At 42.2% G+C, this 23,354-nt stretch overlaps 1 protein-coding gene across 2 annotated transcripts in view; it reads right to left on the bottom strand.

The window, feature by feature from the left end:
• LOC115370277 (unconventional myosin-Ic) overlaps nt 1-23,354 on the bottom strand; it is a 75,163-nt gene that overhangs the window by 4,530 nt on the left and 47,279 nt on the right. For both annotated transcript variants that reach the window (XM_030067230.1, XM_030067231.1), the window contains exons 5-29: nt 23,109-23,189; nt 22,077-22,256; nt 17,005-17,103; nt 15,487-15,600; nt 14,962-15,033; nt 14,643-14,762; nt 12,459-12,532; nt 12,072-12,177; nt 9,732-9,812; nt 9,278-9,369; nt 9,024-9,118; nt 8,425-8,471; nt 8,172-8,252; nt 7,491-7,596; nt 6,298-6,415; nt 4,786-4,899; nt 4,526-4,602; nt 4,321-4,389; nt 4,087-4,171; nt 3,040-3,199; nt 1,912-1,995; nt 1,672-1,765; nt 1,507-1,562; nt 693-828; nt 89-159 (exon numbers count right to left, since the gene is read on the bottom strand). In XM_030067230.1, the coding sequence (XP_029923090.1) occupies nt 89-159; nt 693-828; nt 1,507-1,562; nt 1,672-1,765; nt 1,912-1,995; nt 3,040-3,199; nt 4,087-4,171; nt 4,321-4,389; nt 4,526-4,602; nt 4,786-4,899; nt 6,298-6,415; nt 7,491-7,596; nt 8,172-8,252; nt 8,425-8,471; nt 9,024-9,118; nt 9,278-9,369; nt 9,732-9,812; nt 12,072-12,177; nt 12,459-12,532; nt 14,643-14,762; nt 14,962-15,033; nt 15,487-15,600; nt 17,005-17,103; nt 22,077-22,256; nt 23,109-23,189 (2,412 nt within the window). The remainder of the gene's footprint in view (nt 1-88; nt 160-692; nt 829-1,506; nt 1,563-1,671; nt 1,766-1,911; nt 1,996-3,039; nt 3,200-4,086; nt 4,172-4,320; nt 4,390-4,525; nt 4,603-4,785; nt 4,900-6,297; nt 6,416-7,490; nt 7,597-8,171; nt 8,253-8,424; nt 8,472-9,023; nt 9,119-9,277; nt 9,370-9,731; nt 9,813-12,071; nt 12,178-12,458; nt 12,533-14,642; nt 14,763-14,961; nt 15,034-15,486; nt 15,601-17,004; nt 17,104-22,076; nt 22,257-23,108; nt 23,190-23,354) is intronic.

The following is a 23,354-nucleotide window of genomic DNA, read 5'->3' as shown; positions in this document are numbered from 1 at the left end:
ACAGCACGATGCCGTTGTTTTTATTTTTATTTATTTTTTTAATGGTGGCGTTAATGTTTGAAATACACAGTGTGTCCTTTTCCGTCACCTTCTGCTTGTTGTCGTCGCTGGGCACGTGCAGAACGAACAAGCCATCGCTGAGAGAGCTGACTGAGACGCCTGGGAGAAGAGGAACAACGATTACAGGCCAAACAGCAAGAAGGAGAAGAAATCGAGCTTGAACAGACATTATTACAGCACCTCTAATGTTAGGGCTACAAAACTGAATATAACTGAGAAATAAAGGAGTCACTTTTACACCTCGCCCCCATATGTTTCTGTAACCAGTATGAGGTCCATGTTCAAAAATATGTTACTTTGGGAATCCCTTTCTGTGTTAATTCTCTATAATTGGCCTCATCACTAAGATTTCTTTTTTTCTCTGAAAAAATGGCTGAAAATGCTTTCTCTTGGGAGAAGTATTACCAGTTTTTTGATTATATTGAGCAAAAATGAAGAAAAGCACACAGGGCAGCAGAGGGATGTAGCCTGCCCAAATATTTCAACTTTATAGAGCATGTAAAATGTAAAATGTAAAATAACCAGCAGTGTGGCTAACATTACTAACACCTTTGGAGCAATGATGCCGACCCTGTCCACATCCAAAAGCAATACCCTCTTCCTTTACCCTTCTCTGCTTGTTGACCTCTGACCTTTTAGAGCTTTGTAGTCAATGCGCTGCTTGAGTTTGGCCTCCTCTACGATGATGGCACAGTTGGCGGTCAGCAGCAGCTGGCGGGGCCGCGCCTTGTAGCCCTTCCTGTCGTACTTGGTGACGGGCACGGCGTACTGGGAGCGAGGAGAAAACATGGTCAAGACCCAGAGGTCCTGTAACAAATCTCAAACATGGCTACGTTCACAGTAATGCATGTCGTGAGTCGTTATGAACCTTCGATAACCTGTGAGCGCCCTTTTCCAGGAATAAACAAATGGACAAAGTCTTTCCCATAATAGCTGCTTACTTAATACTTAATACAGGACAAAGAAATGATGATCCCTACAGTAACAGAAAATACAGTCAAATAAAAGCAGAAGGTAATAATAGAGCCTCAGTAACCTGTTTAGTATGGAGGCAACGCCAGTAATGTTATGAAGGTCTGTCCTATTCTAAACCAGCTATGTTTACATGTTTTGACCCAAATTCAGGTTAGTGGACTAACGGGGTTGAGAACATTATTCTGTCTCTGTGTAAACATGGCTAATGATTGAATCGCCAACAACATATTTGCACTCTACAGGATCAATAACATCAATGCAATCTCAGGAATGTATAAAAAACAACACACAGAAAAACAACAGTTTAAAAAAAAAACAAAAAAAAAACAGGTGGCTTCCAATAAAAGAAACTGAGAGGAGAATAAAAAAAAAAAATCACACCCCAACAATTTACTCCAACCAAACCAGTCCAGTTGTATTCATGTCAGGGAAAAAAAAACCTTTATTGATTATTGACTATGCTCCACTAACCTTCATCTTCTCAGTGCCCAGAGCCTGCAGCACCTTGGGATTGATCTCCTCACCATCTAAACAAGAGGAATCGTAAAAAAAAATAATGGATGTTGTGCAATATAAAGCCTGTGGAAGTGGTGTGACGCTTCCATTTCACTGAGAGGCGGAAAAAGTGGTGCTTACTCAGTCTTGTGCTGACGAAAAGCTTGGGCACACTCTGCGGGTAGTTGTCCTTTTTATCCTTGAAGATCTCACTGGCGATCATCTTCTGCTCCATCTACATGCAGAGAGATGTGATGGAGGTGAAGAAAAGAGGGGAGCAGAAAACCAGAAACAGACAAGCGGATCTATTAAATGCCTCAGTAGATGCTAAAACACATGCGAGGTGACTCTCCTGATGGCTGGCCTGGGACCGTCGTTTACCTGGTGTTTCCATTCAGGGCTGATTCTCTTGCAGTAGGTCCACACCATGTTCTGCATGCACATCTTACGCAAATGCTCTGACGCCTGGAGACGGAGAACAAATGAGAGTTTTCTGCAGTATTTCCCTTCGGGGGACCATTTTCCACTTTTCAGCGGCTACGCTCCAGTTTAGGAGCAGTCAACAGCCAAGCCAGGACTCTGCTGTCACCACCAGTAATCAACATCTTCCACGTTTTCAATCAACATCTAAATCAATAGTGTTAAAGCCAGCAAAATGGATTCCAGACAATTAAGCTCTGTGCCATGGTGTAAAATAATACTGCTAAGGTTAGACGATAAATGGGACCAAGATTGGAAGTTTTATTAAAAACCCTTTATCACATATTCGGTATTGAACATGATGCCGTTTGGTTTATGACATATTTGTTTCAGAGATCAATACTAAGCTGGTTGTCTCTGGAAGCCCCGAACCTTAATGGATTGTGAGATGAGAGGTCATGCTCATGGTACACACAAGTACGCAAGAATGTGTTTTATTAGTTACAGACCTGGCTTTGAAATGTTTTTCAGGTTTTAGTATCTCCTGATTATCTAAATGCTGTTTCAGAGGCTTTTCGACCTTACATGGACACAGCTCTGTGAGAAAAGTTGAATTGGTTAGTGTGGAAATGTCAAATTTAAATAAAAATTAAATTCAAAAGTTAAATCAAACTGCTTTACAGAGATGGGCGGCCATCTGCCTCAGCCGCAGCTTTAATCCAAACCATCTCTTTTTCTAAAGATTTTTTTTTTTTTTTGCCATTTCTGCTTTATCTGATAGTGACAGTAGAGAGAGACATGAAAGGCAGCCTTGATTTGTGGTACGCACTCTACCATCTGAGGTACCAGAGCCATGATCCAAAACTTCTGGAAGTGTCACTGGCCTTGAAACCTAAACTGGACAAACCTGAACCTCACAACTACAATTTTTAGACTATGCTTTCATATATGCGGAGTGTTGTGGTGAATTTTGGTGCCCAGAGCAGTCAGCTGTCATTGTTAACTGTTCATAAACTCTCATAAAGTCATACGCACAAACTACTGGGCCAAGCTCCATTAGGTGCATTTCTGCAGGTACTGAATTGTTACCTCGGTGAGCGCAGCCGGTGGCGTCGGCCAGCTCTTGTCCAGGACGTTCTTGGGCAGGTTCCTGCGCAGCTTCATGAGGAAGGAGTAGCGGACGTAATCCAGGAAGTACTCGTTCTCCGGACAGCGCTCCTGGTGCCGGTAGATGAAACCCTTGATGAACCTGGGGGGTTGGAGGGGAGTGTCAGAATGAAAAGTGTGAGATAAACACTGCCGCCTGACATTTATGAATAAGACATGAGTGTGCAAGAGAGGCGGATGGGCTGGGAACCGACACAGGAGAGAAATGGTTTGGGAAGCAGGCAAGGATTTAGAGAGTCTCCCTGCACAGTGCCAATGAAATCTATTTTCAGAGTCAAACCTACATTTATGTTTAAACAAATCAGCACTGTCTGGTGAAGAAAAAACGGTATCTGGTCAAATATCAGCTGTTCAAGAACTAAGACAGACAGCCTTTTTTTCAGCTTGGCCACCATGCATTTTTGAGTTTATTTAAAGACTATGGAAAGAATTTAAGTCTCAGAGTCGTGTTGAATTTTCTCATCTGTAAAGGAGCATAAAATCCCTTAACTGAAGCTGAACAAGAAAATCAACAAAATTGGATTTCTGAGGATTTTGTAAGACAACAGCAAATATATGGCCATCACACAAGGACTTTGTTACTAAACACAAAGATTCATAGTGGCATTATTTGTGATAGATGTTTCTAGATGTTCAAACCAATATCTAATGTAGAATATGAGAAATGTAAAATAACACTGAAACTTTTTGCATCTAGTCCTCATCTCCTGCTTTCACCTGTGGGTTCAGCCGGTCATACTTCAAACATGTGGCAGCAATAAAGTTATTTTTGCGCTCAAACTTCTGAAAGCCATTATTTTTCCATGAAACAATGTCATGTAACTGATCAACTTCAAGCTTTTATTTACCACCCACTTGACTCAATTTAAAACAAGGTTGTGGCACATGCACGCTGCATTAAGAGCCACTGTGTTGCCACATGTTGGGTGCACAGTGCCACCTGCTGGCCTGTTCCGGTATGGACCGTACCTGCGGATGGTGTCGGCAGCCTGTCTCCTGCGCTGCGCCCTCCTCCTGGCCAGGATGCCCCTCCACCACGCCTGGATCCCAATAGCTGACCAGGGACAGTACAAACATCACAAATCAGAATTAAACAGCAAAATTACCTGGGTGTTATAGTTTTTAAAATTTAAGAGGTCAACACATGCTGTTAGTGGGACAAAAATGTAGAATGAGTTAAATGAAAACGGGAGGCAGCCTCACCTGAGTTTCTGAGTTTTTGGTATTTAGACTTCTGGCTGTAGCCTCTCCATTGGGCCTGTACAATGGTGGCTGTGGGATGGAGAGGCAAGAAAATGAGAAAGGGTCTAAATTAGTAGCAACAAAGTCTGGCATATTGCTATTGTCACAATGTGGCTAAGGTTCAAAGGACTAGGAAGAGATAAAAGGACGTGTTGTGGGCTCTCACCAAGGCTGTGCTTCCTGGTCTCGAGTGCGTCCTCGGTGGCAAACAAGGTCTTTGGGAAACGGATGAAGATTTTGGATCTGTAATGAAAAGACAACATGACTGAAAACAGTTCAGGGTTATGAAAAACACCAGAAAAAAACAAATGGCCAATACTATAAAGAAACACAAGAGCATGAAAAGTAAAGTTTAAAAAGTGCTAAAAGTAAAAACAGAAATATCTTAGGTTGTGGTATCTCTGTGTCTGTGTGTGTGTTGCTGACCTGCCCAGTTTGTACTCCTCCGGCTTGTATCCCAGGTGTTTGACCAGCGTGGCAACTCCATCAGCCAGTTTGCCCCGCCAGTTTGGCCATGTGTCTGGACACAGAGACTTGTACCTAAACAAAAATGAAGCAAACAGAAACGTCAGTGGAAAAGTAAATACATAGGTTGTATAGTGTGTCGGCAGACCTAGTGGTTAGAGTCCATACTTCAGCCAGAGAAATGGGGTTTAAAAGCCACATGTTGACACACATCTGGACCGAAGACACCAAATCTCTCTACCAGTGACATTTTCAAGCCACATTTCAGTTTTAGGAATAAATCTGACAATCTTAAACTGAGCAACAAGTGATCAGGAGAGCTATAAAGTCTATAAGTAGATCTGATTATCACAAACCAACCAACGCACTACTTATCAACTCACATGATTTAAAATTTAGACACTTGCTTGACTTTAAAATTGCACAAATTACGCACAAAGCAAAGAATAAATTGCTTCCTGACTGTGTCCAGAGGATGTTTAACATTAGAGAGAGACACTATGAATTTAGGGGAATATGTTGGTTTAAAAAAACAAGAGTTAGGACAAATAGAGGTATAAAAATACAGTGGTAAATAAATATAAACGTACAAACACTACAGTGTATGAAAAGTTTTAGACTTTTGTTTTTGTTTTGTATAGCCTAGACCTGATAGTGAATGGGTTGTCTAACAGATATGTGGTGTAAGAAGGGTATAATCAGCTAAAGCCTCAACCTACAGTTGGTATTATTTTTTGTTTCCTTGTGGCTTCATTTTGTAAAAGAAAAGAAGGACCTAAATCAGTTACTGCTGCTACAGGTTCGGTGTCTTTGACAGGATCCACACTGGGGCTGAAGCTCAGACCGTCCAGGTACAGGATGATCTCTCTGACCAGTGGATCACCAGGCCTTCCAAAACCTTTAAATAGGTCATTACATATTATGGTGTGAGGTGAGGACAAATGTGAACTGAGGACGTCGTGTTCCTAAAGCAACAACAAGTGCTTACTTCAAGTCTGCAGTGTTTCATTACTGTTTGGATCACTGGAGCGTTTTACCAGCGTGTGATCATGCAGCCAGAAACCGGTCAGCAGGCCCAAACCAGGACTCCCTGGTCGACCTAAACAAATCCCTTTACCCCAAACGTCTTTAGGTCAAGACTGTGTATCATGTGAGCCGAGGGACCCACCGGGAACCAAACAGGAGGTTCCATTAAAGAGAGTGACCTCAGAGAATAAGATACTGTGTTGTGTCCAATATTAAAAATAAATGGACGCCATGACTGGGATCCAGATTATCTTGTAGCTGGTAGAAGTGGGGCAGGTCAGCTGTTTGTTGTTTTCTACTTTTTGTAAACTGGTATTTGGAATCCAGAATTTAGTTGCTGTAAATACAATATGTACAGGAATATGAGAAAGGATAGATGTCCTGGTGGTTGTACTATGCTGTTATAAATGTTAATGGAGAGAATGGAAAAAACAAGCGGCTGATCACCTCTGTAGGAAGACCTCATAGCGCCGCCTGTAGGCAAAGCCGGCTCTCCTCACCCTCAGGTTCTCCATCAGTCCCAGATACTTGACCTGGTGACGGATCAACACCTCATCGAATCGACCTGGCAGAGGAAAAACAGAAGAAAAAAACAGAACGCGGAGAGCAGGGGATTATTAAGACAATAGATTTAGCCACGTCGAGTCACACCAAACTCAGAAAAATGCAACCTTGTTAGACGAAACGAACAAGAGAAAACCAGTAAATGCTAAACAACGAGTGTGGGAGTGACGAAAGACAGAGAGACACTATGAAACGAACAAAAGGCTGACTGTGGAGAGAAACAAAGGCCAGCTCAATATACTGACAACCACACTGAGAGTTACACTGCAGCCCTTGATGCTGCTGAAAACAGTCCAAACTGTTTGTTTTGGTTGGAATTAGTAAAAGCACAGGATTAGCATGACGTTTCTGAGAAAATATCAGCTGCTCGAAGCTGCTAAGCTGCTTCAAGTATGTTTACAAGGACTGTTACATAAAACTGTTTAAAACAATCACAGCAAAAGCACCGTATGATACGTACAATACAAAAAAGATACCAAACACATAGAGAAAGTGAAAACATAAGAAAATTTATGCGGGGCAAACGCTAGAAAGACTAGCTTATGTTCTTTCTTTCTGATGCACCAAAGCCACTTTTTCACTGCTGATGATGAAATCCACTACTTTTACTGAGCAGTGAAGGCTATTTTTTGTTGTTGTTGTTGTTGTTTTAAAATGTCATCTAATCAGTCAAATACCATGATAATGACTCAGCTGACACGCTGCTACTTGATAATGGATTGTATTGAATAGCACTAAGGTAATGTGATGTCTGAAAAGTCACAGGTCACATAAAAGTCAGAAAACACACACACTAGCTTCACAGCTTATCAGGATGTCAGACTGCTATAAAGACACAAAGGTTTCTGGGTTGCAAACGGAGGCGATTTGGGTTTGAATCCCACTTCGAAAAGCAGCTTTGGTACTTGTTTTGTTTCCAGATTCAGCAACGGTTCCTGACCTTTTGGAAACCCCGAGGAACACTATGATAATTCCCCTTCTCAACCTGATCTTTACTGAGCATCTGACAGCAGAATAAGCATTGCTTCATTCCTATTTTGCACCACAACAGACAGAGGTGAGATCCGAGGGCCTACCTGCTTGTTTGGAGTCATTGGGCTTGATGCACCGGATGTACGACGGCTCCTTGGACATCAGGATCTCCATGAGCTTCGCCAGACTGGCCTTGAACTGGGTCGCCGCCTGGAGGGGCGCACACAAACAAAGAGAGAAAGGACCGAGAGGTGGTTACTACACACCCGGTGAGGGGATGGAGAGGCGAAGAGGGGAGGACGGGGAGGGATGCTGCTCGGGTGCAGAAGGAAAGATGGATGACCGGGTGGAAAGAGGGTGAGGAGAGAGGCAAGGAGACGAGAGGAGAGACTGGACAGACTGGGCAGAACACTGGTGCTAGTGTGGAGGACTGGGACTGTAACTGGCCAGCCTGTGACAGTGCCCCGTTCAAGCGCATGTGTGTGTGTGTGTTTGTGTGCGTGTGTGCGTGTGCATGTGTTTGAAGGGCAAACAAGTGTCAGGGCATTCCTCGGTGAGTGGGAGATAGGAGAGAATCCCCATCAGACCGCCCACGTCCCCACCAGCCCCGGCACCAGCTATGAGAAAATATGTTGGAATGCATAATTCTGAGTAACATACATGAATACTGGGAATTCTGTGAGTGGGTCAAAAAACAGAACCCCTCCTGACCTGCTATGTAAGGAGCAAACACACACACACACACACACACACACACACACACAAAGAAAAAAAAAGTATCTCACCGTATCTGGGCGTTTCTTGTCAGTCAGCTCCTCCCTGTCGAAGCACTGGTTCAGGATCTTGTTCTCTGACATACACATCACCTGTATACACACACACACACACGCACACACCACAAATGTAACTTTTAAATCAATGACTTTCCATTATCTGTTTCAGGCTATGTAAGTGAAGTCCTGAATGTATTAAACAAGGTCCGGTATTGTTTGTTCATCACACTCCTCCTAATATACAGCACTGTAAACGGAGTCTCACCTCTTTCAAGTTCCTGAAGAGGAGGTCGTTGTTCTTGTCCAAAAATCCTGAGGGGTGAGGGAGGTAAATTTTAATCTTCTGAGTCTGTGATAATCAAATTGGGTTAACTGATCACCTCCTTTATAATTGCACCACTATAATTTTTTCCCACTACCTACTCCATATCTTAGTATTGCATTGAGCCACTGAAGAGGAGGTTTGTGCTGCGTTTGAGAATATTGTCCGATTCAGTTTTTCACCATGAGACAGCACTAGCATCTCTAAAATTATGACTGAAGTGTAAAATTGAATCACTTCACTTTGATTAGTGACATGCAACATTTAGCTGATCATACTGGAAATTCTCTACTCCTTATAACTGTATTTAGCTGAGTATCAGACACTGGACAACACTTTTCGTATTTCTGCATCCGCAGCCTCCATGATAATATCACTGTGACTAAATGTCCATGGACATGAGGTCATGCAGCAGCTTTGCTGCACTATGCTTCATGCTTGCCTCCAGCGAAAAGTGGAAAAGGACAATTCTGACACATATTATGATGTTTACAGCTGCGCTCACAGCTCCACACACATATCAATTGCATGCATATACACACCATTGACATTATAGTTGACCTCTCCAGCATAATGCAGTAGCCTGAACTCATCACGGCCCATCACCTTCCGGGTCTTTCCATCAGCCAGTTTGTGACTACGGGGAATGCACACACATACACACACAAAGCATTAACTTGACATATAAATGAACTGCAGCCACAGGTCTTGTGAGCATGGTGATAAGACTGAACTAGTTTGAGCTCATCTGCAGCTCTGGACGAGTTAAAGAGATAACAGTAGGAGCTGAACTGACGTGACAAAGTGTGGGTGTCCTCCTACGGTGTCCTCCAGCTTCTCCAGGAAGGTGATGTCACTGGCATCTCCGGGCCTCAGACACTCTTCATCCTGTGACAGCAGGAAAGAAAGACCTGTAGTCAGTCCTTATTATAAAGCAAACAACCACCAATATCAGTGCCAATCAATTATATTGTCAGGAGGAGTATTAATTCATGTTTTCATTACTCTAAATGCCCTGACCTAAAACAACTCGCATCAGTTTAGTGTTACTTAATACGACACTAGCGATGAATTTACATCATGAAGATTCATATCAGGTTCAAAGGGTGGGTAAACCAACGAACCCAAACCAAACACACTTCAGAGTGAACTAAATTTGAACCAAACCCAAGAGGCTGAGCTGTTAAAGGGGATTAGAAAGTGTGATCATTTATTCCAAAGACACCAGAGAGAGCAGAGTTTCTGCTCACCAGAATGGAGATGATGCCTTTGAACTTCTCCTCCACCAGGTCACAGATGATCTTGTTGTTAAAGTACTGCACCGGTTCCCACTGAGAAAAATACAACCACTTTCCATTAGAGATCATTTGAGAATGAAATACATTTCTCGGGCATTGCTTGTCCTCACCTGGCACAATGGAAATGACAAAACTGCCCTTTAAAAAGGGCCACAACCTGGTTGTCTGCCACTTCATGCATGAAAAGCAAATAACTGATGTGGCTATAGTTATGACAAATCTGAGTTACCATTGCCAGACTAAGGTGCAACTCATGAGCTTTTGACAACTGATATCGACTAAAGCTGCTATGAGCTGATATTATTTGCTCGTGTTCAATAGTTTTTAAATAGTTTGTCCCAAAACTGTATTTCTGTCAGGGTGGGAAAGTCTCTAAAATGTAATTTAGCCCATCAAGAAACACTAAAACCATTCACTGCAGCCCAGAATATAATTATTACTGAATTAACATTTTATTAATAATGTATACTTGCATTCTTGTGTGAAGTCTGATCATAATATCATATTAAGTGCTTCACAAACTGCTTACAAAGAGCTTTGCGATCAATAGAGACAGAAGACTAACAATGGAATAAATTAGCAGTAAAAAATAATAATAGCTTATAAATGGATCCAGGCATAGGGATAAAACAAACTGAGTAAATAAATATTGATTTACTGTAAAATACATATTTGAAAACTGAAAGAAAATAGATCTATATTAAAGATGAACAACACTGGCTGATCAATAACCCTTTCAATAAATCTAAATATTGGCCTGATTTCAGTTTAACCCCTTGTGCAAAAACAAACAAACTTTTCTGATCAGTTTAATAACTGCAAACTAAATCATCTTCAGAATTTCAGGAATCCTGGCATTCAGACAAACTGCTCACCCACCCGTATATGGACACACACACACACACACACACACACATACAAAAAAAAACTCCAGTAAGTATATATATGTGTGTGTGTGTGTGTGTATATATATATATATATTAGTACTAATAGTGCTGCATAAATTGCACTGAGCTGACGGAGTGCAGCCCACAGTCCATGTGTCATGATAATGGGCTCTTTGAGGGGCGGGCGAGGTGACTGAACAGATACGAATCCAACTCTCTCCCACAACCTGTTCTCTCTCTGACGAGCACATTCAGATTAGACTGAGTCACAAGAGGCCCTTGTTTTACATCTGAGCACAACAAGACAACAGAAACGGAGGGAGAAACAATTGGTGGGAAAGACAAACGTGCAAAATCTGAAAGTAGAAGTGGAGGGGAAAAAAAATAAAAATGCTGTATATCCCCCAAAAACCTTGTGACCCAAATACCTATTGATCCATCAAAGCTCAAAGCTACAAAGTTAAGATAATAAAGTGTGTGGCCATAACACTGCCATGGTCAGGGGTTCGATTCCCTCTGTGGCCGTCCATTCTAACAAGGTTTGCACTGACCATCAATCTCTTTGAATAAAAGCTGCCACAAAATGCCAGAATGGTAAATCACCGTCCATTGCAATATCAATTCATGCCACTCAGCACACCGCAAACTACAGCTGCAATACATCAGGTAACTTTGTCGGGTGTGATGGTGCACCAGTTGGCTTTATTTCAGGACAGGGGAGCTTGCCAAAAAAATGTGGCCTTGAGAGGAAATCCCATAGAGAAGGGAAGGGCAGCGACTTCCCAGAACAAACTGCAACACTTTGTTTACAAGAAACATATTTATCGTTGAGAAACGAGCTTCACGTGTTTTCATGTGCCTTTGTTCAACAACGATACCGTGACAGAAACAACTCTAAGGGGCAGAGATGATGGACAGAATACAAAAGTAGACAGAGGTAGAGAAAGAGGCATGCCTAGACTGAAGGAGAAAGGTGAAAGATAAAATCAAATGAAGAGAGGTGACAATGGACCGATAAACACAAACTCAGACAATAACTCCATACCGGAAATTAACCTGCACCCTGAGTGATCGGCTTGTAATTGCACTGCATGAAAACGCATAAACTGCAGGTGTAAATGTGCTTAAGATGCATTCAAGTGCCAAACCCAAAAACCACCTCCAGAGGGGGTCAGAGACACATTTTACAACTAACATCTTGATGGGACTGGAATGGAAATCTTGCAAAGACACTGTGGCTATCCAACAAAGAAGAGACACATTTTAACCTCAGCTTTAATGTAATCAGTGAAATCATATCAAAACACAATCTGGGTATTTTAATGTTTGGTCTTAAGGAGGAGAAAGACAGACAGATGGGAGGAGAGAGGAGCAGAGGAGGTCGAGGAGGAGGTCGCTCTCTCACCGTGATGCCCTCGGCCTCGTACTCCTCCTGCTCTGACTTGAGGGTGAGCTCGATGAAGAGCTGCTGCAGCTTCTCGTTGCAGTAGTTGATGCAGAACTGCTCGAAGCTGCAACACAGAACGTCACAGGCATCAGTGAACAGGCTCATTGGGGCTTGTTCCTGCAGGTGAAACGCACTACACAAGTCACATTTCCCTCTGTTTCTCCGGTTTCTTCAAATGATATTAAACATTTGTCTTATAAAGGACTTGTGACGCATTGCTTGGACCATGACGCACATTTCATTACTGAATTGAAAGTTTATATTGTTTTTGTTTTGTTTTTTTTTTTTAACTCTCGACAAGTTCACTTTTTGGAGATGAGTCCTGTAAGTGTTTGCTAACTATACCTGTTGTTCTGGAAGACCTCAAAGCCATAGATGTCCAGCAGGCCGATGACAGACCAGTTCTTGTAAGAGTCATCCTGACAAAACAAACAAACAAACACAACAACAAAACTCGGCGTTACCGTTTGGCTTGTCAGTTTGTCTGTGCAGCCAGGAGGTTGGGAGATGCCAAATTTGGTTGTTTAAGATGTTTGTGTTCCCTTTAGAAAAGCTTTATGTTTACTTTTCATTATAACTTTATGTGTTAACATTCATGCTTCTATGTGAAATATCGTGTTTTGAAATAAGTAAGTAATAAAGGTATAAGTAAGTAAGTTTGATGACTTGCACATAGAAGTGAGGAGAGTACCTTTGTTAAATTTTCTTATGTAGTTTGTCAGTAAATAATTCCTGATATTTGTGCTTTGTTTTCTGTATTTATTTTATTTGTTTGACTCTGATTCATGTGGCGTGGAGGAATGCTGGCAAACAAGAAAGCCCATAACCAGATTTAATTTTTCATTACTGGGAAGAGTTCAGCCACCTGTTGACCGGCGTAATGCACACACACGTAGTGAGAGCAGGACTGTGTGAGCTTGCATCGATGACTCCAGCTACTCTTTAAGGTTAGCGGCAGAGTTTCAAACTGTATCTATTCAGTTGTAGGGGAAGCTTTGGGGGAACATTAGGCCTTTGAACAATGAGATGAAAAAAATAAAATACAGCTACTGACTGATATCTGCTATTTCCACCAGCCAACTAAGCACAAATGAAACTAGACGATCTAAGGATCCCGCTGATGTCAAGCATGTCATGCCAGGTCACTGACAAGGTGGCTAAATATTGCTTCAAGTTTAGGCACATTTTTGGCAAGGGAAAAACTGGCATAGCCATTTTCAAAAGGGGTGACTTGACCTCTGACCTCAAAATATCTGAATGAAAATGGTTTAAGGCTTAAGCTAATCTCATGCAGTTTGGGCCACAAAACATGGAGTACAAATATGTTATTTTGGCCTGTTGTAAAATGGTGCATTTCTGTATACTGGGGCCACAGTAAACAGGGCCATAGTAACAGTCTTGGAGTTGCTTTAATTGGGTTTGACAGGAAAGCTGAGACTCTTGTTGATTTAGTGAGCCTAATTTTATTAATGTGTGATTATGTTAGCCACCATAGTAGCTGTTTCAATGTGGTGAGACCACTCTTTGAAACTTGACATGAAATATTGTAACCTTTAAGATAATCAGAGCCTCGTGAAACTTTACAACTGCAAATTGGAGACTGAGGGCATTCAGAGGATGTGCGGTTTTCCAGGTATACTGACAATAAGAGGGGGTTTCTGGGCAATTTCCAGAACAGAATGCTCACCATCCAATCGCCGAAACATGCAACTTTTGCAGAAATCTCAAAGGTTTGTGACAACAAATCAAAGCATGGGCTTTTCTGTGGTGTTCCTCATGGTGTTGGTGTCCTAATGTGGCATTTAGTATGGGTTTTCAAGCATTTTTATTAATTCTGGAGTGGTCAAATCTGTGTACCAAATGGCATCAACCCAAAAACTGCTGCAACAATTTATGACACATCATTGAGAATAGGGAATGGCCATCATATGCTTCCATCATGATGTTATAACCATTATACACTCAAAATAATTAAAGTCAAAAAATAGACACCTAACCAAAACACAATGTTTATTACAGATGTATGACTAAAATAACTTGAGATGCATCTCAAATCAATCCTCAGGTTCCCATCTTCAGATCATGTTTACTGCTATTTGACAATCTAAGCCACCATCCTCCCACCCATAAAATGGATTTTAAGAAAGGGCAGGAATCGCTAAGAGTCAATAACAGGGCAATATCTGAAAATTAATGGCCTGACTTTATTATATAATGACATAAAAACTATCATACACAGAAATGAAATCCCAGACTGTATTATGGATATACAAGCTGGACAGCTGTGTGGCTAACATGCAAAATGACATCATAGCCACAAGGTGGAGCTATGTTGTCATGGAATAGACACACATGAAGTTTTCACGCATCTGAGGCAACTGGCTTGACCAACTTTGCAACTCTGCACCAGGTATGGATTTCACATAGACACAATAACAGTTTACCTGAAATTCATCCAACATCTATTTGTTGTTGTCGAACTAACTTCCAGCTATGAAATGACTCATAAACACGGGTGTGTGTTTATACCGTGTATGCCAGCGAGGCGTTGATCTTGTTGACCAGCCAGGTGAAGGTGCGTCCATACACGGCCTTGGAGAGTGCATCCCGGGCCGAGGATGCCTGCTCCAGGTTCAGTGGGCTCATCAGCTAGTGGATGACAAACACACACATAAAAGGAGAAAGCATAGAGGGAAAGACAAGAGATACATGGAGAGAGATAGAGACAGTCAGACAAGTTACAATATAATTACATTGGACCATACTAGACATTACACAGACAGAGAAGCATTGTAGAGACAAATGCTTATCACACACGCACCACAATCGGCGTGTGTATCCAACCTACCTCCTCTCCCTTGGCGATTATCTTCTTGTGTGTGAGAGCCTCTGTCAGCACTGTGCCGTTCACCCCTAACAACTGGAAAAGCACCACAAGAACATCAACGTGGATACGGGTCTCATCGCGGACAAAGAAATGAACTGATATAAATGGGCAGAAATGTCATCCGAGCTGGCAGCAGTCACACTTGTGACATGGTATCTGTTGATTCTGCCTGACAAGATGCATAGCTGAAGGATTACAGCAGGAATGAATGGAAGCTATTCTTGGAAACGTGTGGAATCCAGGGTCTGTCTGCACAATGTTTAGAAAACCACTGCCATTTATCTAAAGCAGCGAGCAGACTATTTACTTTTAATTGGATTATTCCTGGCATCTCCAGGAGTGTGTCACAATATTTGTGTGTTCCAAGCGAGGTTCATACTCGCAACTTTTCCTGCCCAGTCAAAACTCTAAACAAACGCTTCAAAAATAATCGTTACATCCAGGGCTTTTTGTGGGGGCGTTTATGAACCTTGCGCAGCATCTTACCCTGGCCAGGTACTTTATCTGCGTGTCAGAAGTGATGCAGGCATTGCCGCTGTCCTCCCCGCCATACTGCACATTCCCCAGGTGGAGCACACTGGCTATAATGTTCAACAACTCCTTCAAAGACAAATAAAAAGATGGGGGACAAAGGGAAGAAAATAACCAGGTTAAAAACAGTGGAAATGAGGAACGGGGGGAGAAGAATGAGGTTTAAAGGGTTACAAAGTGAGGGATAGTGGGCAAAGAAGGAATATTGCAAGGCAGGCAGGGAGACAAAGGTAAGGAGATGAGAGGCTTAAGCACGATAAGATTACATGAGTTTGATTTTATTGCCAAGTGCAAAAGACAAGACTATCTTTATGACTGAGGTGGCAGATAAAGGTGGCTTTGATTAAAACTGGGTTACGAATTGAACAGGATAGGAGTGTAGCAATCTGCTCACCAAGCATAAACCACACACACACAGACACACGCAGACACACACACACCTGCTGTTCACTCTTGAAGCAGCAACAGGAGATCTGAGGAGCTCTGGAGGCGAGCCCAGACTCATGAAAATGTAGGAGACTCCCACTCAAGACACAAGTAAGTTCTCACCATATATTAACATGCACACACTTGCTCCGACCCAAACACATGCACATTACAAGCATACACAACTAGCAGTCAAGCCTGTGTGTGAAAGATGCTGTCAAATACAAGCAGTTATACATATTCTAAGATCAAAACGAATAAAATCAAACAACCTCAAATCCTTCAGGCTCTACGAGTCTTTTACATAATTAAACTCGTAGCAAAGAGTGTTTTATAGTGGCACTGACATGCAGTCATAAATACAGTGAGGTTTATATAAATCCATCAGAGTGTACATCTAGTCTCCCAAAAACACAAATTAATTAAAAAATGTCATTCATATAGCTTCAAACCTCAGCCCTCCCACCAGATCAGTGATTTTCCCATCAACACAAGAGCAATGGCTTTTAATATTCTCAGGGAATTAATCAACCTCCGTGGGGGCGGTGATGTTTATTTGAGTGTCTCAGGTGGATATGTTCGTCTGCAGTAGACCTCTCACTGTTTGTTTTCCCGCAGTAACACAAAGGTGCACTTGGTGTTATTTGCTCAGAGGTAATGGAACATGTAATATGCAATTACATGTTTCGTTCACTTGTGCAAAACATTACGACCACCGTCGTAATACTGCACAATCCATGGCTGACTCGCCTCCGGGCTTAAAAATCCTGGTGCTATGTGAAGCATTTTAAAACTGTCAGCTTAATTAACATCAACACAGGGCTGAGATGATTGGCAGCCTCGATCTCACACCAGTGTTATTGTTAGCGTTTCTTAAAATCAAAACCACATTTTACATAAACCTTGCTGTTTCCTCACCCCCTGACTGTTCTTAATATTTTGTAAACGGTTTACATTGGAGACCGGCCTCGAGGAGGGCCTCCCTCGCTGCTTTTGGGGACAAAAACAAGTCGGTGTCATGCAAGCAGCTGCAATGTTGGTCCTCACCTCCACCTCATCCTCGCTGAAGCCAATCACAGTCAAGGCTTTCCGCACCACCTTCCAGTCGCTGCGATCATTAATGGAGCTGACTTTGGGACAGTTTCCCTAGGGAGAAAAAATACAGAAAGCTGGTAAAAGAAATGCTGGTAAACACCCCATGTACTCTGGACACACCAGTAAGTTATAGTTTATTATGTTCAACAGCACTTTTTGACATCAGAACCCATAGAAACTGCATTCTGTTGCTAAGTAAGAACCATGTGATCCATTCCATAACATGTCCAGACATGATAAAGTGCTGAAGTGCTTACATACATTAATACACACACACACACACACACACACACACACACACACACACACACACAAACAATATTACTCTTCTTGTGAGGACATTTGGGTGGTGCTCACAAAGCAAAAAAGCTAATTCCGGCTTACTGGTCAAGGTTAGGGTTAACATTAGAATTGGGTTAGGTTAAGGTTAGGGTTAGGCATAATTTGGTTATGGCTAATATTAGGGAAAGACTGTAGAGAATGAATGTAAGTCAATACAATGTCCCCACAGGTACAGTAAAACCAACATGTGTGTGTGAGTGTGTGTGCGTGAGTGTAGGAGCAGATTCAACTACGAGTGCCTTAAGGCAGATTCTCCCCTGAGGACAAGTCGTCTTGCAGCACTAAGGGCCTATTAACCAGACCAACCACTGGGACACACACACACACACACACACACACACACACACACACACACACACTGTATAGACCAATGGCTTCTGACAGGATGAATATGGAGAGAGAGAGAAAGAGAGGGAGAAACACTGCAACTTCAGTGAACCCAGGACAGTATTTTACCTAAATACTCTCTTACATAGATGGAGTATATCCAGATATCTATTCATATTTAATCTCACTGATGTACACAGGGTGCTCTCCAGGGTCAGACGTGTAGTTAGGGATTAACCAGATCCAGAACATCAACGAAAAACTGGCTACAGCTTCTTCATCAGCCCCAGAGAGACGACAAATTAATGAACAGATCAATAATCACCTAGATGCGTCCGAGAAGCTTAACAAGATAATGTTAATGATACAAAGTATCATACAAAGTACACTATATTGCCAAAAGTATTCGCTCGGCTGCCTTCACACACATATGAACATGAGTGACATCCCATTCTTAAACCATAGGATTTAATATGATGTGGGCCCATCCTTTGCAGCTATAACAGCTTCAACTCTTCTAGGAAGGCTTTCCACAAGGTTTAGGAGTGTGTTTATGGGAATTTTTGACCATTCTTCCAGAAGTGCATTGGTGAGGTCACACACTGATGTTGGTCGAGAAGGCCTGGCTCGCAGTCTCCGCTCTAATTCATCCCAAAGGTGTTCTCTCGGGTTCAGGTCAGGACTCTGTGCAGGCCAGTCAAGTTCTTCCACACCAAACTCGCTTATCCATGTCTTTATGGACCTTGCTTTGTGCACTGGTGCGCAGTCGTGTTGGAACAGGAAGGGCCATCTCCAAACTGTTCCCACAAAGTTGGGAGCATGAAATTGTCCAAAATGTCTTTGTATGCTGAAGCATTAAGAGTTCCTTTCACTGGAACTAAGGGGCCGAGCCCAACGTCCGAAAAACAACCCCACACCATAATCCCCCCTCCACCAAACTTTACACTTGGCACAATGCAGTCAGACAAGTACCGTTCTCCTGGCAACCACCAAACCCAGACTCGTCCATCAGATTGCCAGACGGAGAAGCGTGACTCGTCACTGCAGAGAACACGTGTCCACTGCTCTAGAGTCCAGTGGCGGTGTGCTTTACACCATTGCATCCGATGCTTTGCATTGTGCTTGGTGATGTAAGGTTTGGATGCAGCTGCTCGGCCATGGAAACCCATTCCATGAAGCTCTCTACGCACTGCTCTTGAGCTAATCTGAAGATCACATGAAGTTTAAAGGTCTCAAGCTATTGACTCTGCAGAAAGTTGGCGTCCTCTGCGCACTATGCGTCTCAGCATCCGCTGACCCCGCTCTGTGATTTTATGTGGCCTACCACTTCGTGGCTGAGTTGCTGTCGTTCCCAATCGCTTCTACTTTGTTATAGTACCACTAACAGTTGATTGTGGAATATTTAGTAGCGAGGAAGTTTCACAACTGGACTTACTGCACAGGTGGCATCCTATTACATTACTATTACAGCACCATGCTGGAATTCAATGAGCTCCTGAGAGCGACCCATTCTTTCACAAATGTTTGTAGAAGTAGTCTGCATGCCTAGGTGCTTGATTTTATACACCTGTGGTCATGGAAGTGATTGGAACACCTGAATTCAATGATTTGGATAGATGAGCGAATACTTTTGGCAATATAGTGTATCATTAGGAACTTTAAGTACCACTTGAAGTTGTTGAGGGTTGAGTTGTATGGGTACCTGGGCATTATATGAGTCTAAACTATTTATATTATGCCTATATAAGTATATATATACAGTACAGGCCAAAAGTTTGGACACACCTTCTCATTCAATGCGTTTTCTTTATTTTCATGACTATTTACATTGTAGATTCTCACTGAAGGAATCAAAACAATGAATGAACACATGTGGAGTTATGTACTTAACAAAAAAAGGTGAAATAACTGAAAACATGTTTTATATTCTAGTTTCTTCAAAATAGCCACCCTTTGCTCTGATTACTGCTTTGCACACTCTTGGCATTCTCTCCATGAGCTTCAAGAGGTAGTCACCTGAAATGGTTTTCCAACAGTCTTGAAGGAGTTCCCAGAGGTGTTTAGCACTTGTTGGCCCCTTTGCCTTCATTCTGCGGTCCAGCTCACCCCAAACCATCTCAATTGGGTTCAGGTCTGGTGACTGTGGAGGCCAGGTCATCTGCCGCAGCACTCCATCACTCTCCTTCTTGGTCAAATAGCCCTTACACAGCCTGGAGGTGTGTTTGGGCTCATTGTCCTGTTGAAAAATAAATGATCGTCCAACTAAACGCAAACCGGATGGGATGGCATGTCGCTGCAGGATGCTGTGGTAGCCATGCTGGTTCAGTGTGCCTTCAATTTTGAATAAATCCCCAACAGTGTCACCAGCAAAACCCCCCCACACCATCACACCTCCTCCTCCATGCTTCACAGTGGGAACCAGGCATGTGGAATCCATCCGTTCACCTTTTCTGCGTCTCACAAAGACACGGCGGTTGGAACCAAAGATCTCAAATTTGGACTCATCAGACCAAAGCACAGATTTCCACTGGTCTAATGTCCATTCCTTGTGTTTCTTGGCCCAAACAAATCTCTTCTGCTTGTTGCCTCTCCTTAGCAGTGGTTTCCTAGCAGCTATTTGACCATGAAGGCCTGATTCGCGCAGTCTCCTCTTAACAGTTGTTCTAGAGATGGGTCTGCTGCTAGAACTCTGTGTGGCATTTATCTGGTCTCTGATCTGAGCTGCTGTTAACTTGCCATTTCTGAGGCTGGTGACTCGGATGAACTTGTCCTCAGAAGCAGAGGTGACTCTTGGTCTTCCTTTCCTGGGTCGGTCTTCATGTGTGCCAGTTTCGTTGTAGCGCTTGATGGTTTTTGCGACTCCACTTGGGGACACATTTAAAGTTTTTGCAATTTTCCGGACTGACTGACCTTCATTTCTTAAAGTAATGATGGCCACTCGTTTTTCTTTAGTTAGCTGATTGGTTCTTGCCATAATATGAATTTTAACAGTTGTCCAATAGGGCTGTCGGCTGTGTAGTAACCTGACTTCTGCACAACACAACTGATGGTCCCAACCCCATTGATAAAGCAAGAAATTCCACTAATTAACCCTGATAAGGCACACCTGTGAAGTGAAAACCATTTCAGGTGACTACCTCTTGAAGCTCATGGAGAGAATGCCAAGAGTGTGCAAAGCAGTAATCAGAGCAAAGGGTGGCTATTTTGAAGAAACTAGAATATAAAACATGTTTTCAGTTATTTCACCTTTTTTTGTTAAGTACATAACTCCACATGTGTTCATTCATAGTTTTGATTCCTTCAGTGAGAATCTACAATGTAAATAGTCATGAAAATAAAGAAAACACATTGAATGAGAAGGTGTGTCCAAACTTTTGGCCTGTACTGTGTATATATATATATATATATATATATATATATATATATACTATTTTTGTAATTACAATTATTTGTGAACATACTATCAGTTTGTTTCTTCCAGGCACAAGATGACTATGTGGACGTCCACTGACACTACCTTCAGGATCTTCTTTCCGGTTCAAAATGGAAGATAAAAAGATAACGAGACAATAACAATAAAAGATTTCCTCAAAAAATGGGTAGTGATGGTTTTTTTCACTGGTATCATTTGCTTTATTTAGGTTCACTTATGTGCTACAAGTGTTATTTTAGAACTTACTTTGCTGTTCTATGAAAGTGAATGGAGAGACAGATCAGCGGGTGGATCAGCAGCCCATGGGAGCACGGAGCAACTAATGAGGATATTTCACCACTGTGTGCCAAAATACTTGAGTTACCCAAGCAGGTAACTACTCAACCAAACACTCCACTGAAGTTCGGTTTTGCCATGGCAGAATCAAAGATCCACGATGCATCAGACACTCATTTTGAAGGAAAAATCAACTTAAAACGTAGCACTGTTTAAACAGAACTGCTTTACATTACAGCTAATGTTAAACAATCAAATCCACTGTGGAAGAGACAGATATATCAGTTTCTCCTCCAACAGCTGCCTTGATAGACCAGAATGTAAGGCAGCCTCAGTACAAATGTAGTTTGAAGAAATGGTCATAGAAATGAGTCAATGCAAACTAATTGACCTGCTAGCTATATTTGTGCAGCCACACTATCTGCCCCTTGGCATTGTGGGAAACATAGAAAATGATTTACTGAAGGAAAGTGGGTGCAGCAAAAAGGTAATTTACAACCGATCATTAGTATGTGAAGGTGGAGGTTTTTATACAGATGTAAATATGAATCTAGACTGGATACTTTCTGCAACATGATATTGACTGAGGGTTATTTACACATACAGACATATATACAACCAGATCTTGAGCGCACTAGGTTCTTACTTTGACTAGGTACTGGTACTGTTGAGGGTTCCTCTCCAGGCCCAGGCGTCTCAGCAGGTCTTCCTCCCCTCCTTCAATCAGCTGGTAGAAGATGTGGAAGTTCCTCTCTCCGTGGTTCTGGTGGACCACCCGCGACTTCTCCAGCAGGTAGTTGATGATGTGTCCTCCCACTGGGGCGCCCTGCCGACGGGACAAGAGCCAGGGAGGGAGGGGGGATGGACGGGAGGAAGAGGAGGAGGAGGAGGTGGAGGAGTAGAGGGTAAGGCTAGGGTACTGTGGTGTGATGCAGGGTTGATTTAACATGCAGGTCGGCGGGGATTTTTAGCCCAATGAAAGTATCATGTACCCACAAACATAGACACGGAAGTGGAGGAATGATGCACATGTCCAGGTAAGATAAAGGAAATGAAATCAATGACGGAATAAAATTAATTAAAAAAAAAAAAACGTAAGTGCAAAGACAAAAGATATCAATGTGCTAGACTGATACTTTTGTTGTTGTGCAGTACACCTCACAACAACGAGCTGTGAGTTAAACGTGGCAAAATGCTCACAAAGGTACCCTAAATCCACCATAACAGATAAAATTAAAAAAAAAGTCAGTATTACTTAAACATAACACAGATTCAGCATTGGAATGTGTTAAGGATGGATATATAAAAGAAAGATATTTAAAAAAAATAAATAAATAGGAGCAAAGTAACAGTAGTAGGGGGAAAAATGTCCAACTTGAACTTGCTAAACATATGAAATATATTGTTTTCAACCATGTGGTGAATTCTTTGGATATAAATACTTTCTAGCAGTATAATGATTAAAGTCTGTTTGCATCTGTCTTTCCATTTAAACTGAGGTAATGAAGATGAAGTCTCCTATGCCAAACAATGCAGGGCAGCCATGTGGTTTTCCTTCCATTTGTTATGCAACATTTAATGTATTTCAAAATGTGGAGGAAAAATATCTGAGAACATCTTTCCCAAAGAGGACGGTTTGATTTCTGTTCACTTAATGGGTTAATGGTGTCCCGCTCACCTTAAAGTCAAACTGGATGTCCATGTACTTGCCAAAGCGGCTCGAGTTGTCGTTACGCAACGTCTTGGCATTGCCGAAGGCCTGGAGAGCGATAAGGAGAAGAGGGGAAAAAGAGAAGGGAGAAGGGAGAAGCGTGATAATTGATGGATTAAGAGGCGGGAGAGAAATGGAGAGAGAGAACAGAGTGTGATAAAGATGGACAGCAGATAAGAGGGTGACAATGAAAAAAAGGGAAAAGCCAGAGGT

The sequence above is a fragment of the Myripristis murdjan genome, chromosome 13 (genome assembly GCF_902150065.1).
Source record: "Myripristis murdjan chromosome 13, fMyrMur1.1, whole genome shotgun sequence".
NCBI lineage: Eukaryota > Metazoa > Chordata > Actinopteri > Holocentriformes > Holocentridae > Myripristis > Myripristis murdjan.
The sequence above is the reverse complement of the archived record's forward strand: the minus strand, read 5'-3'. Positions and strand labels throughout refer to the sequence as shown.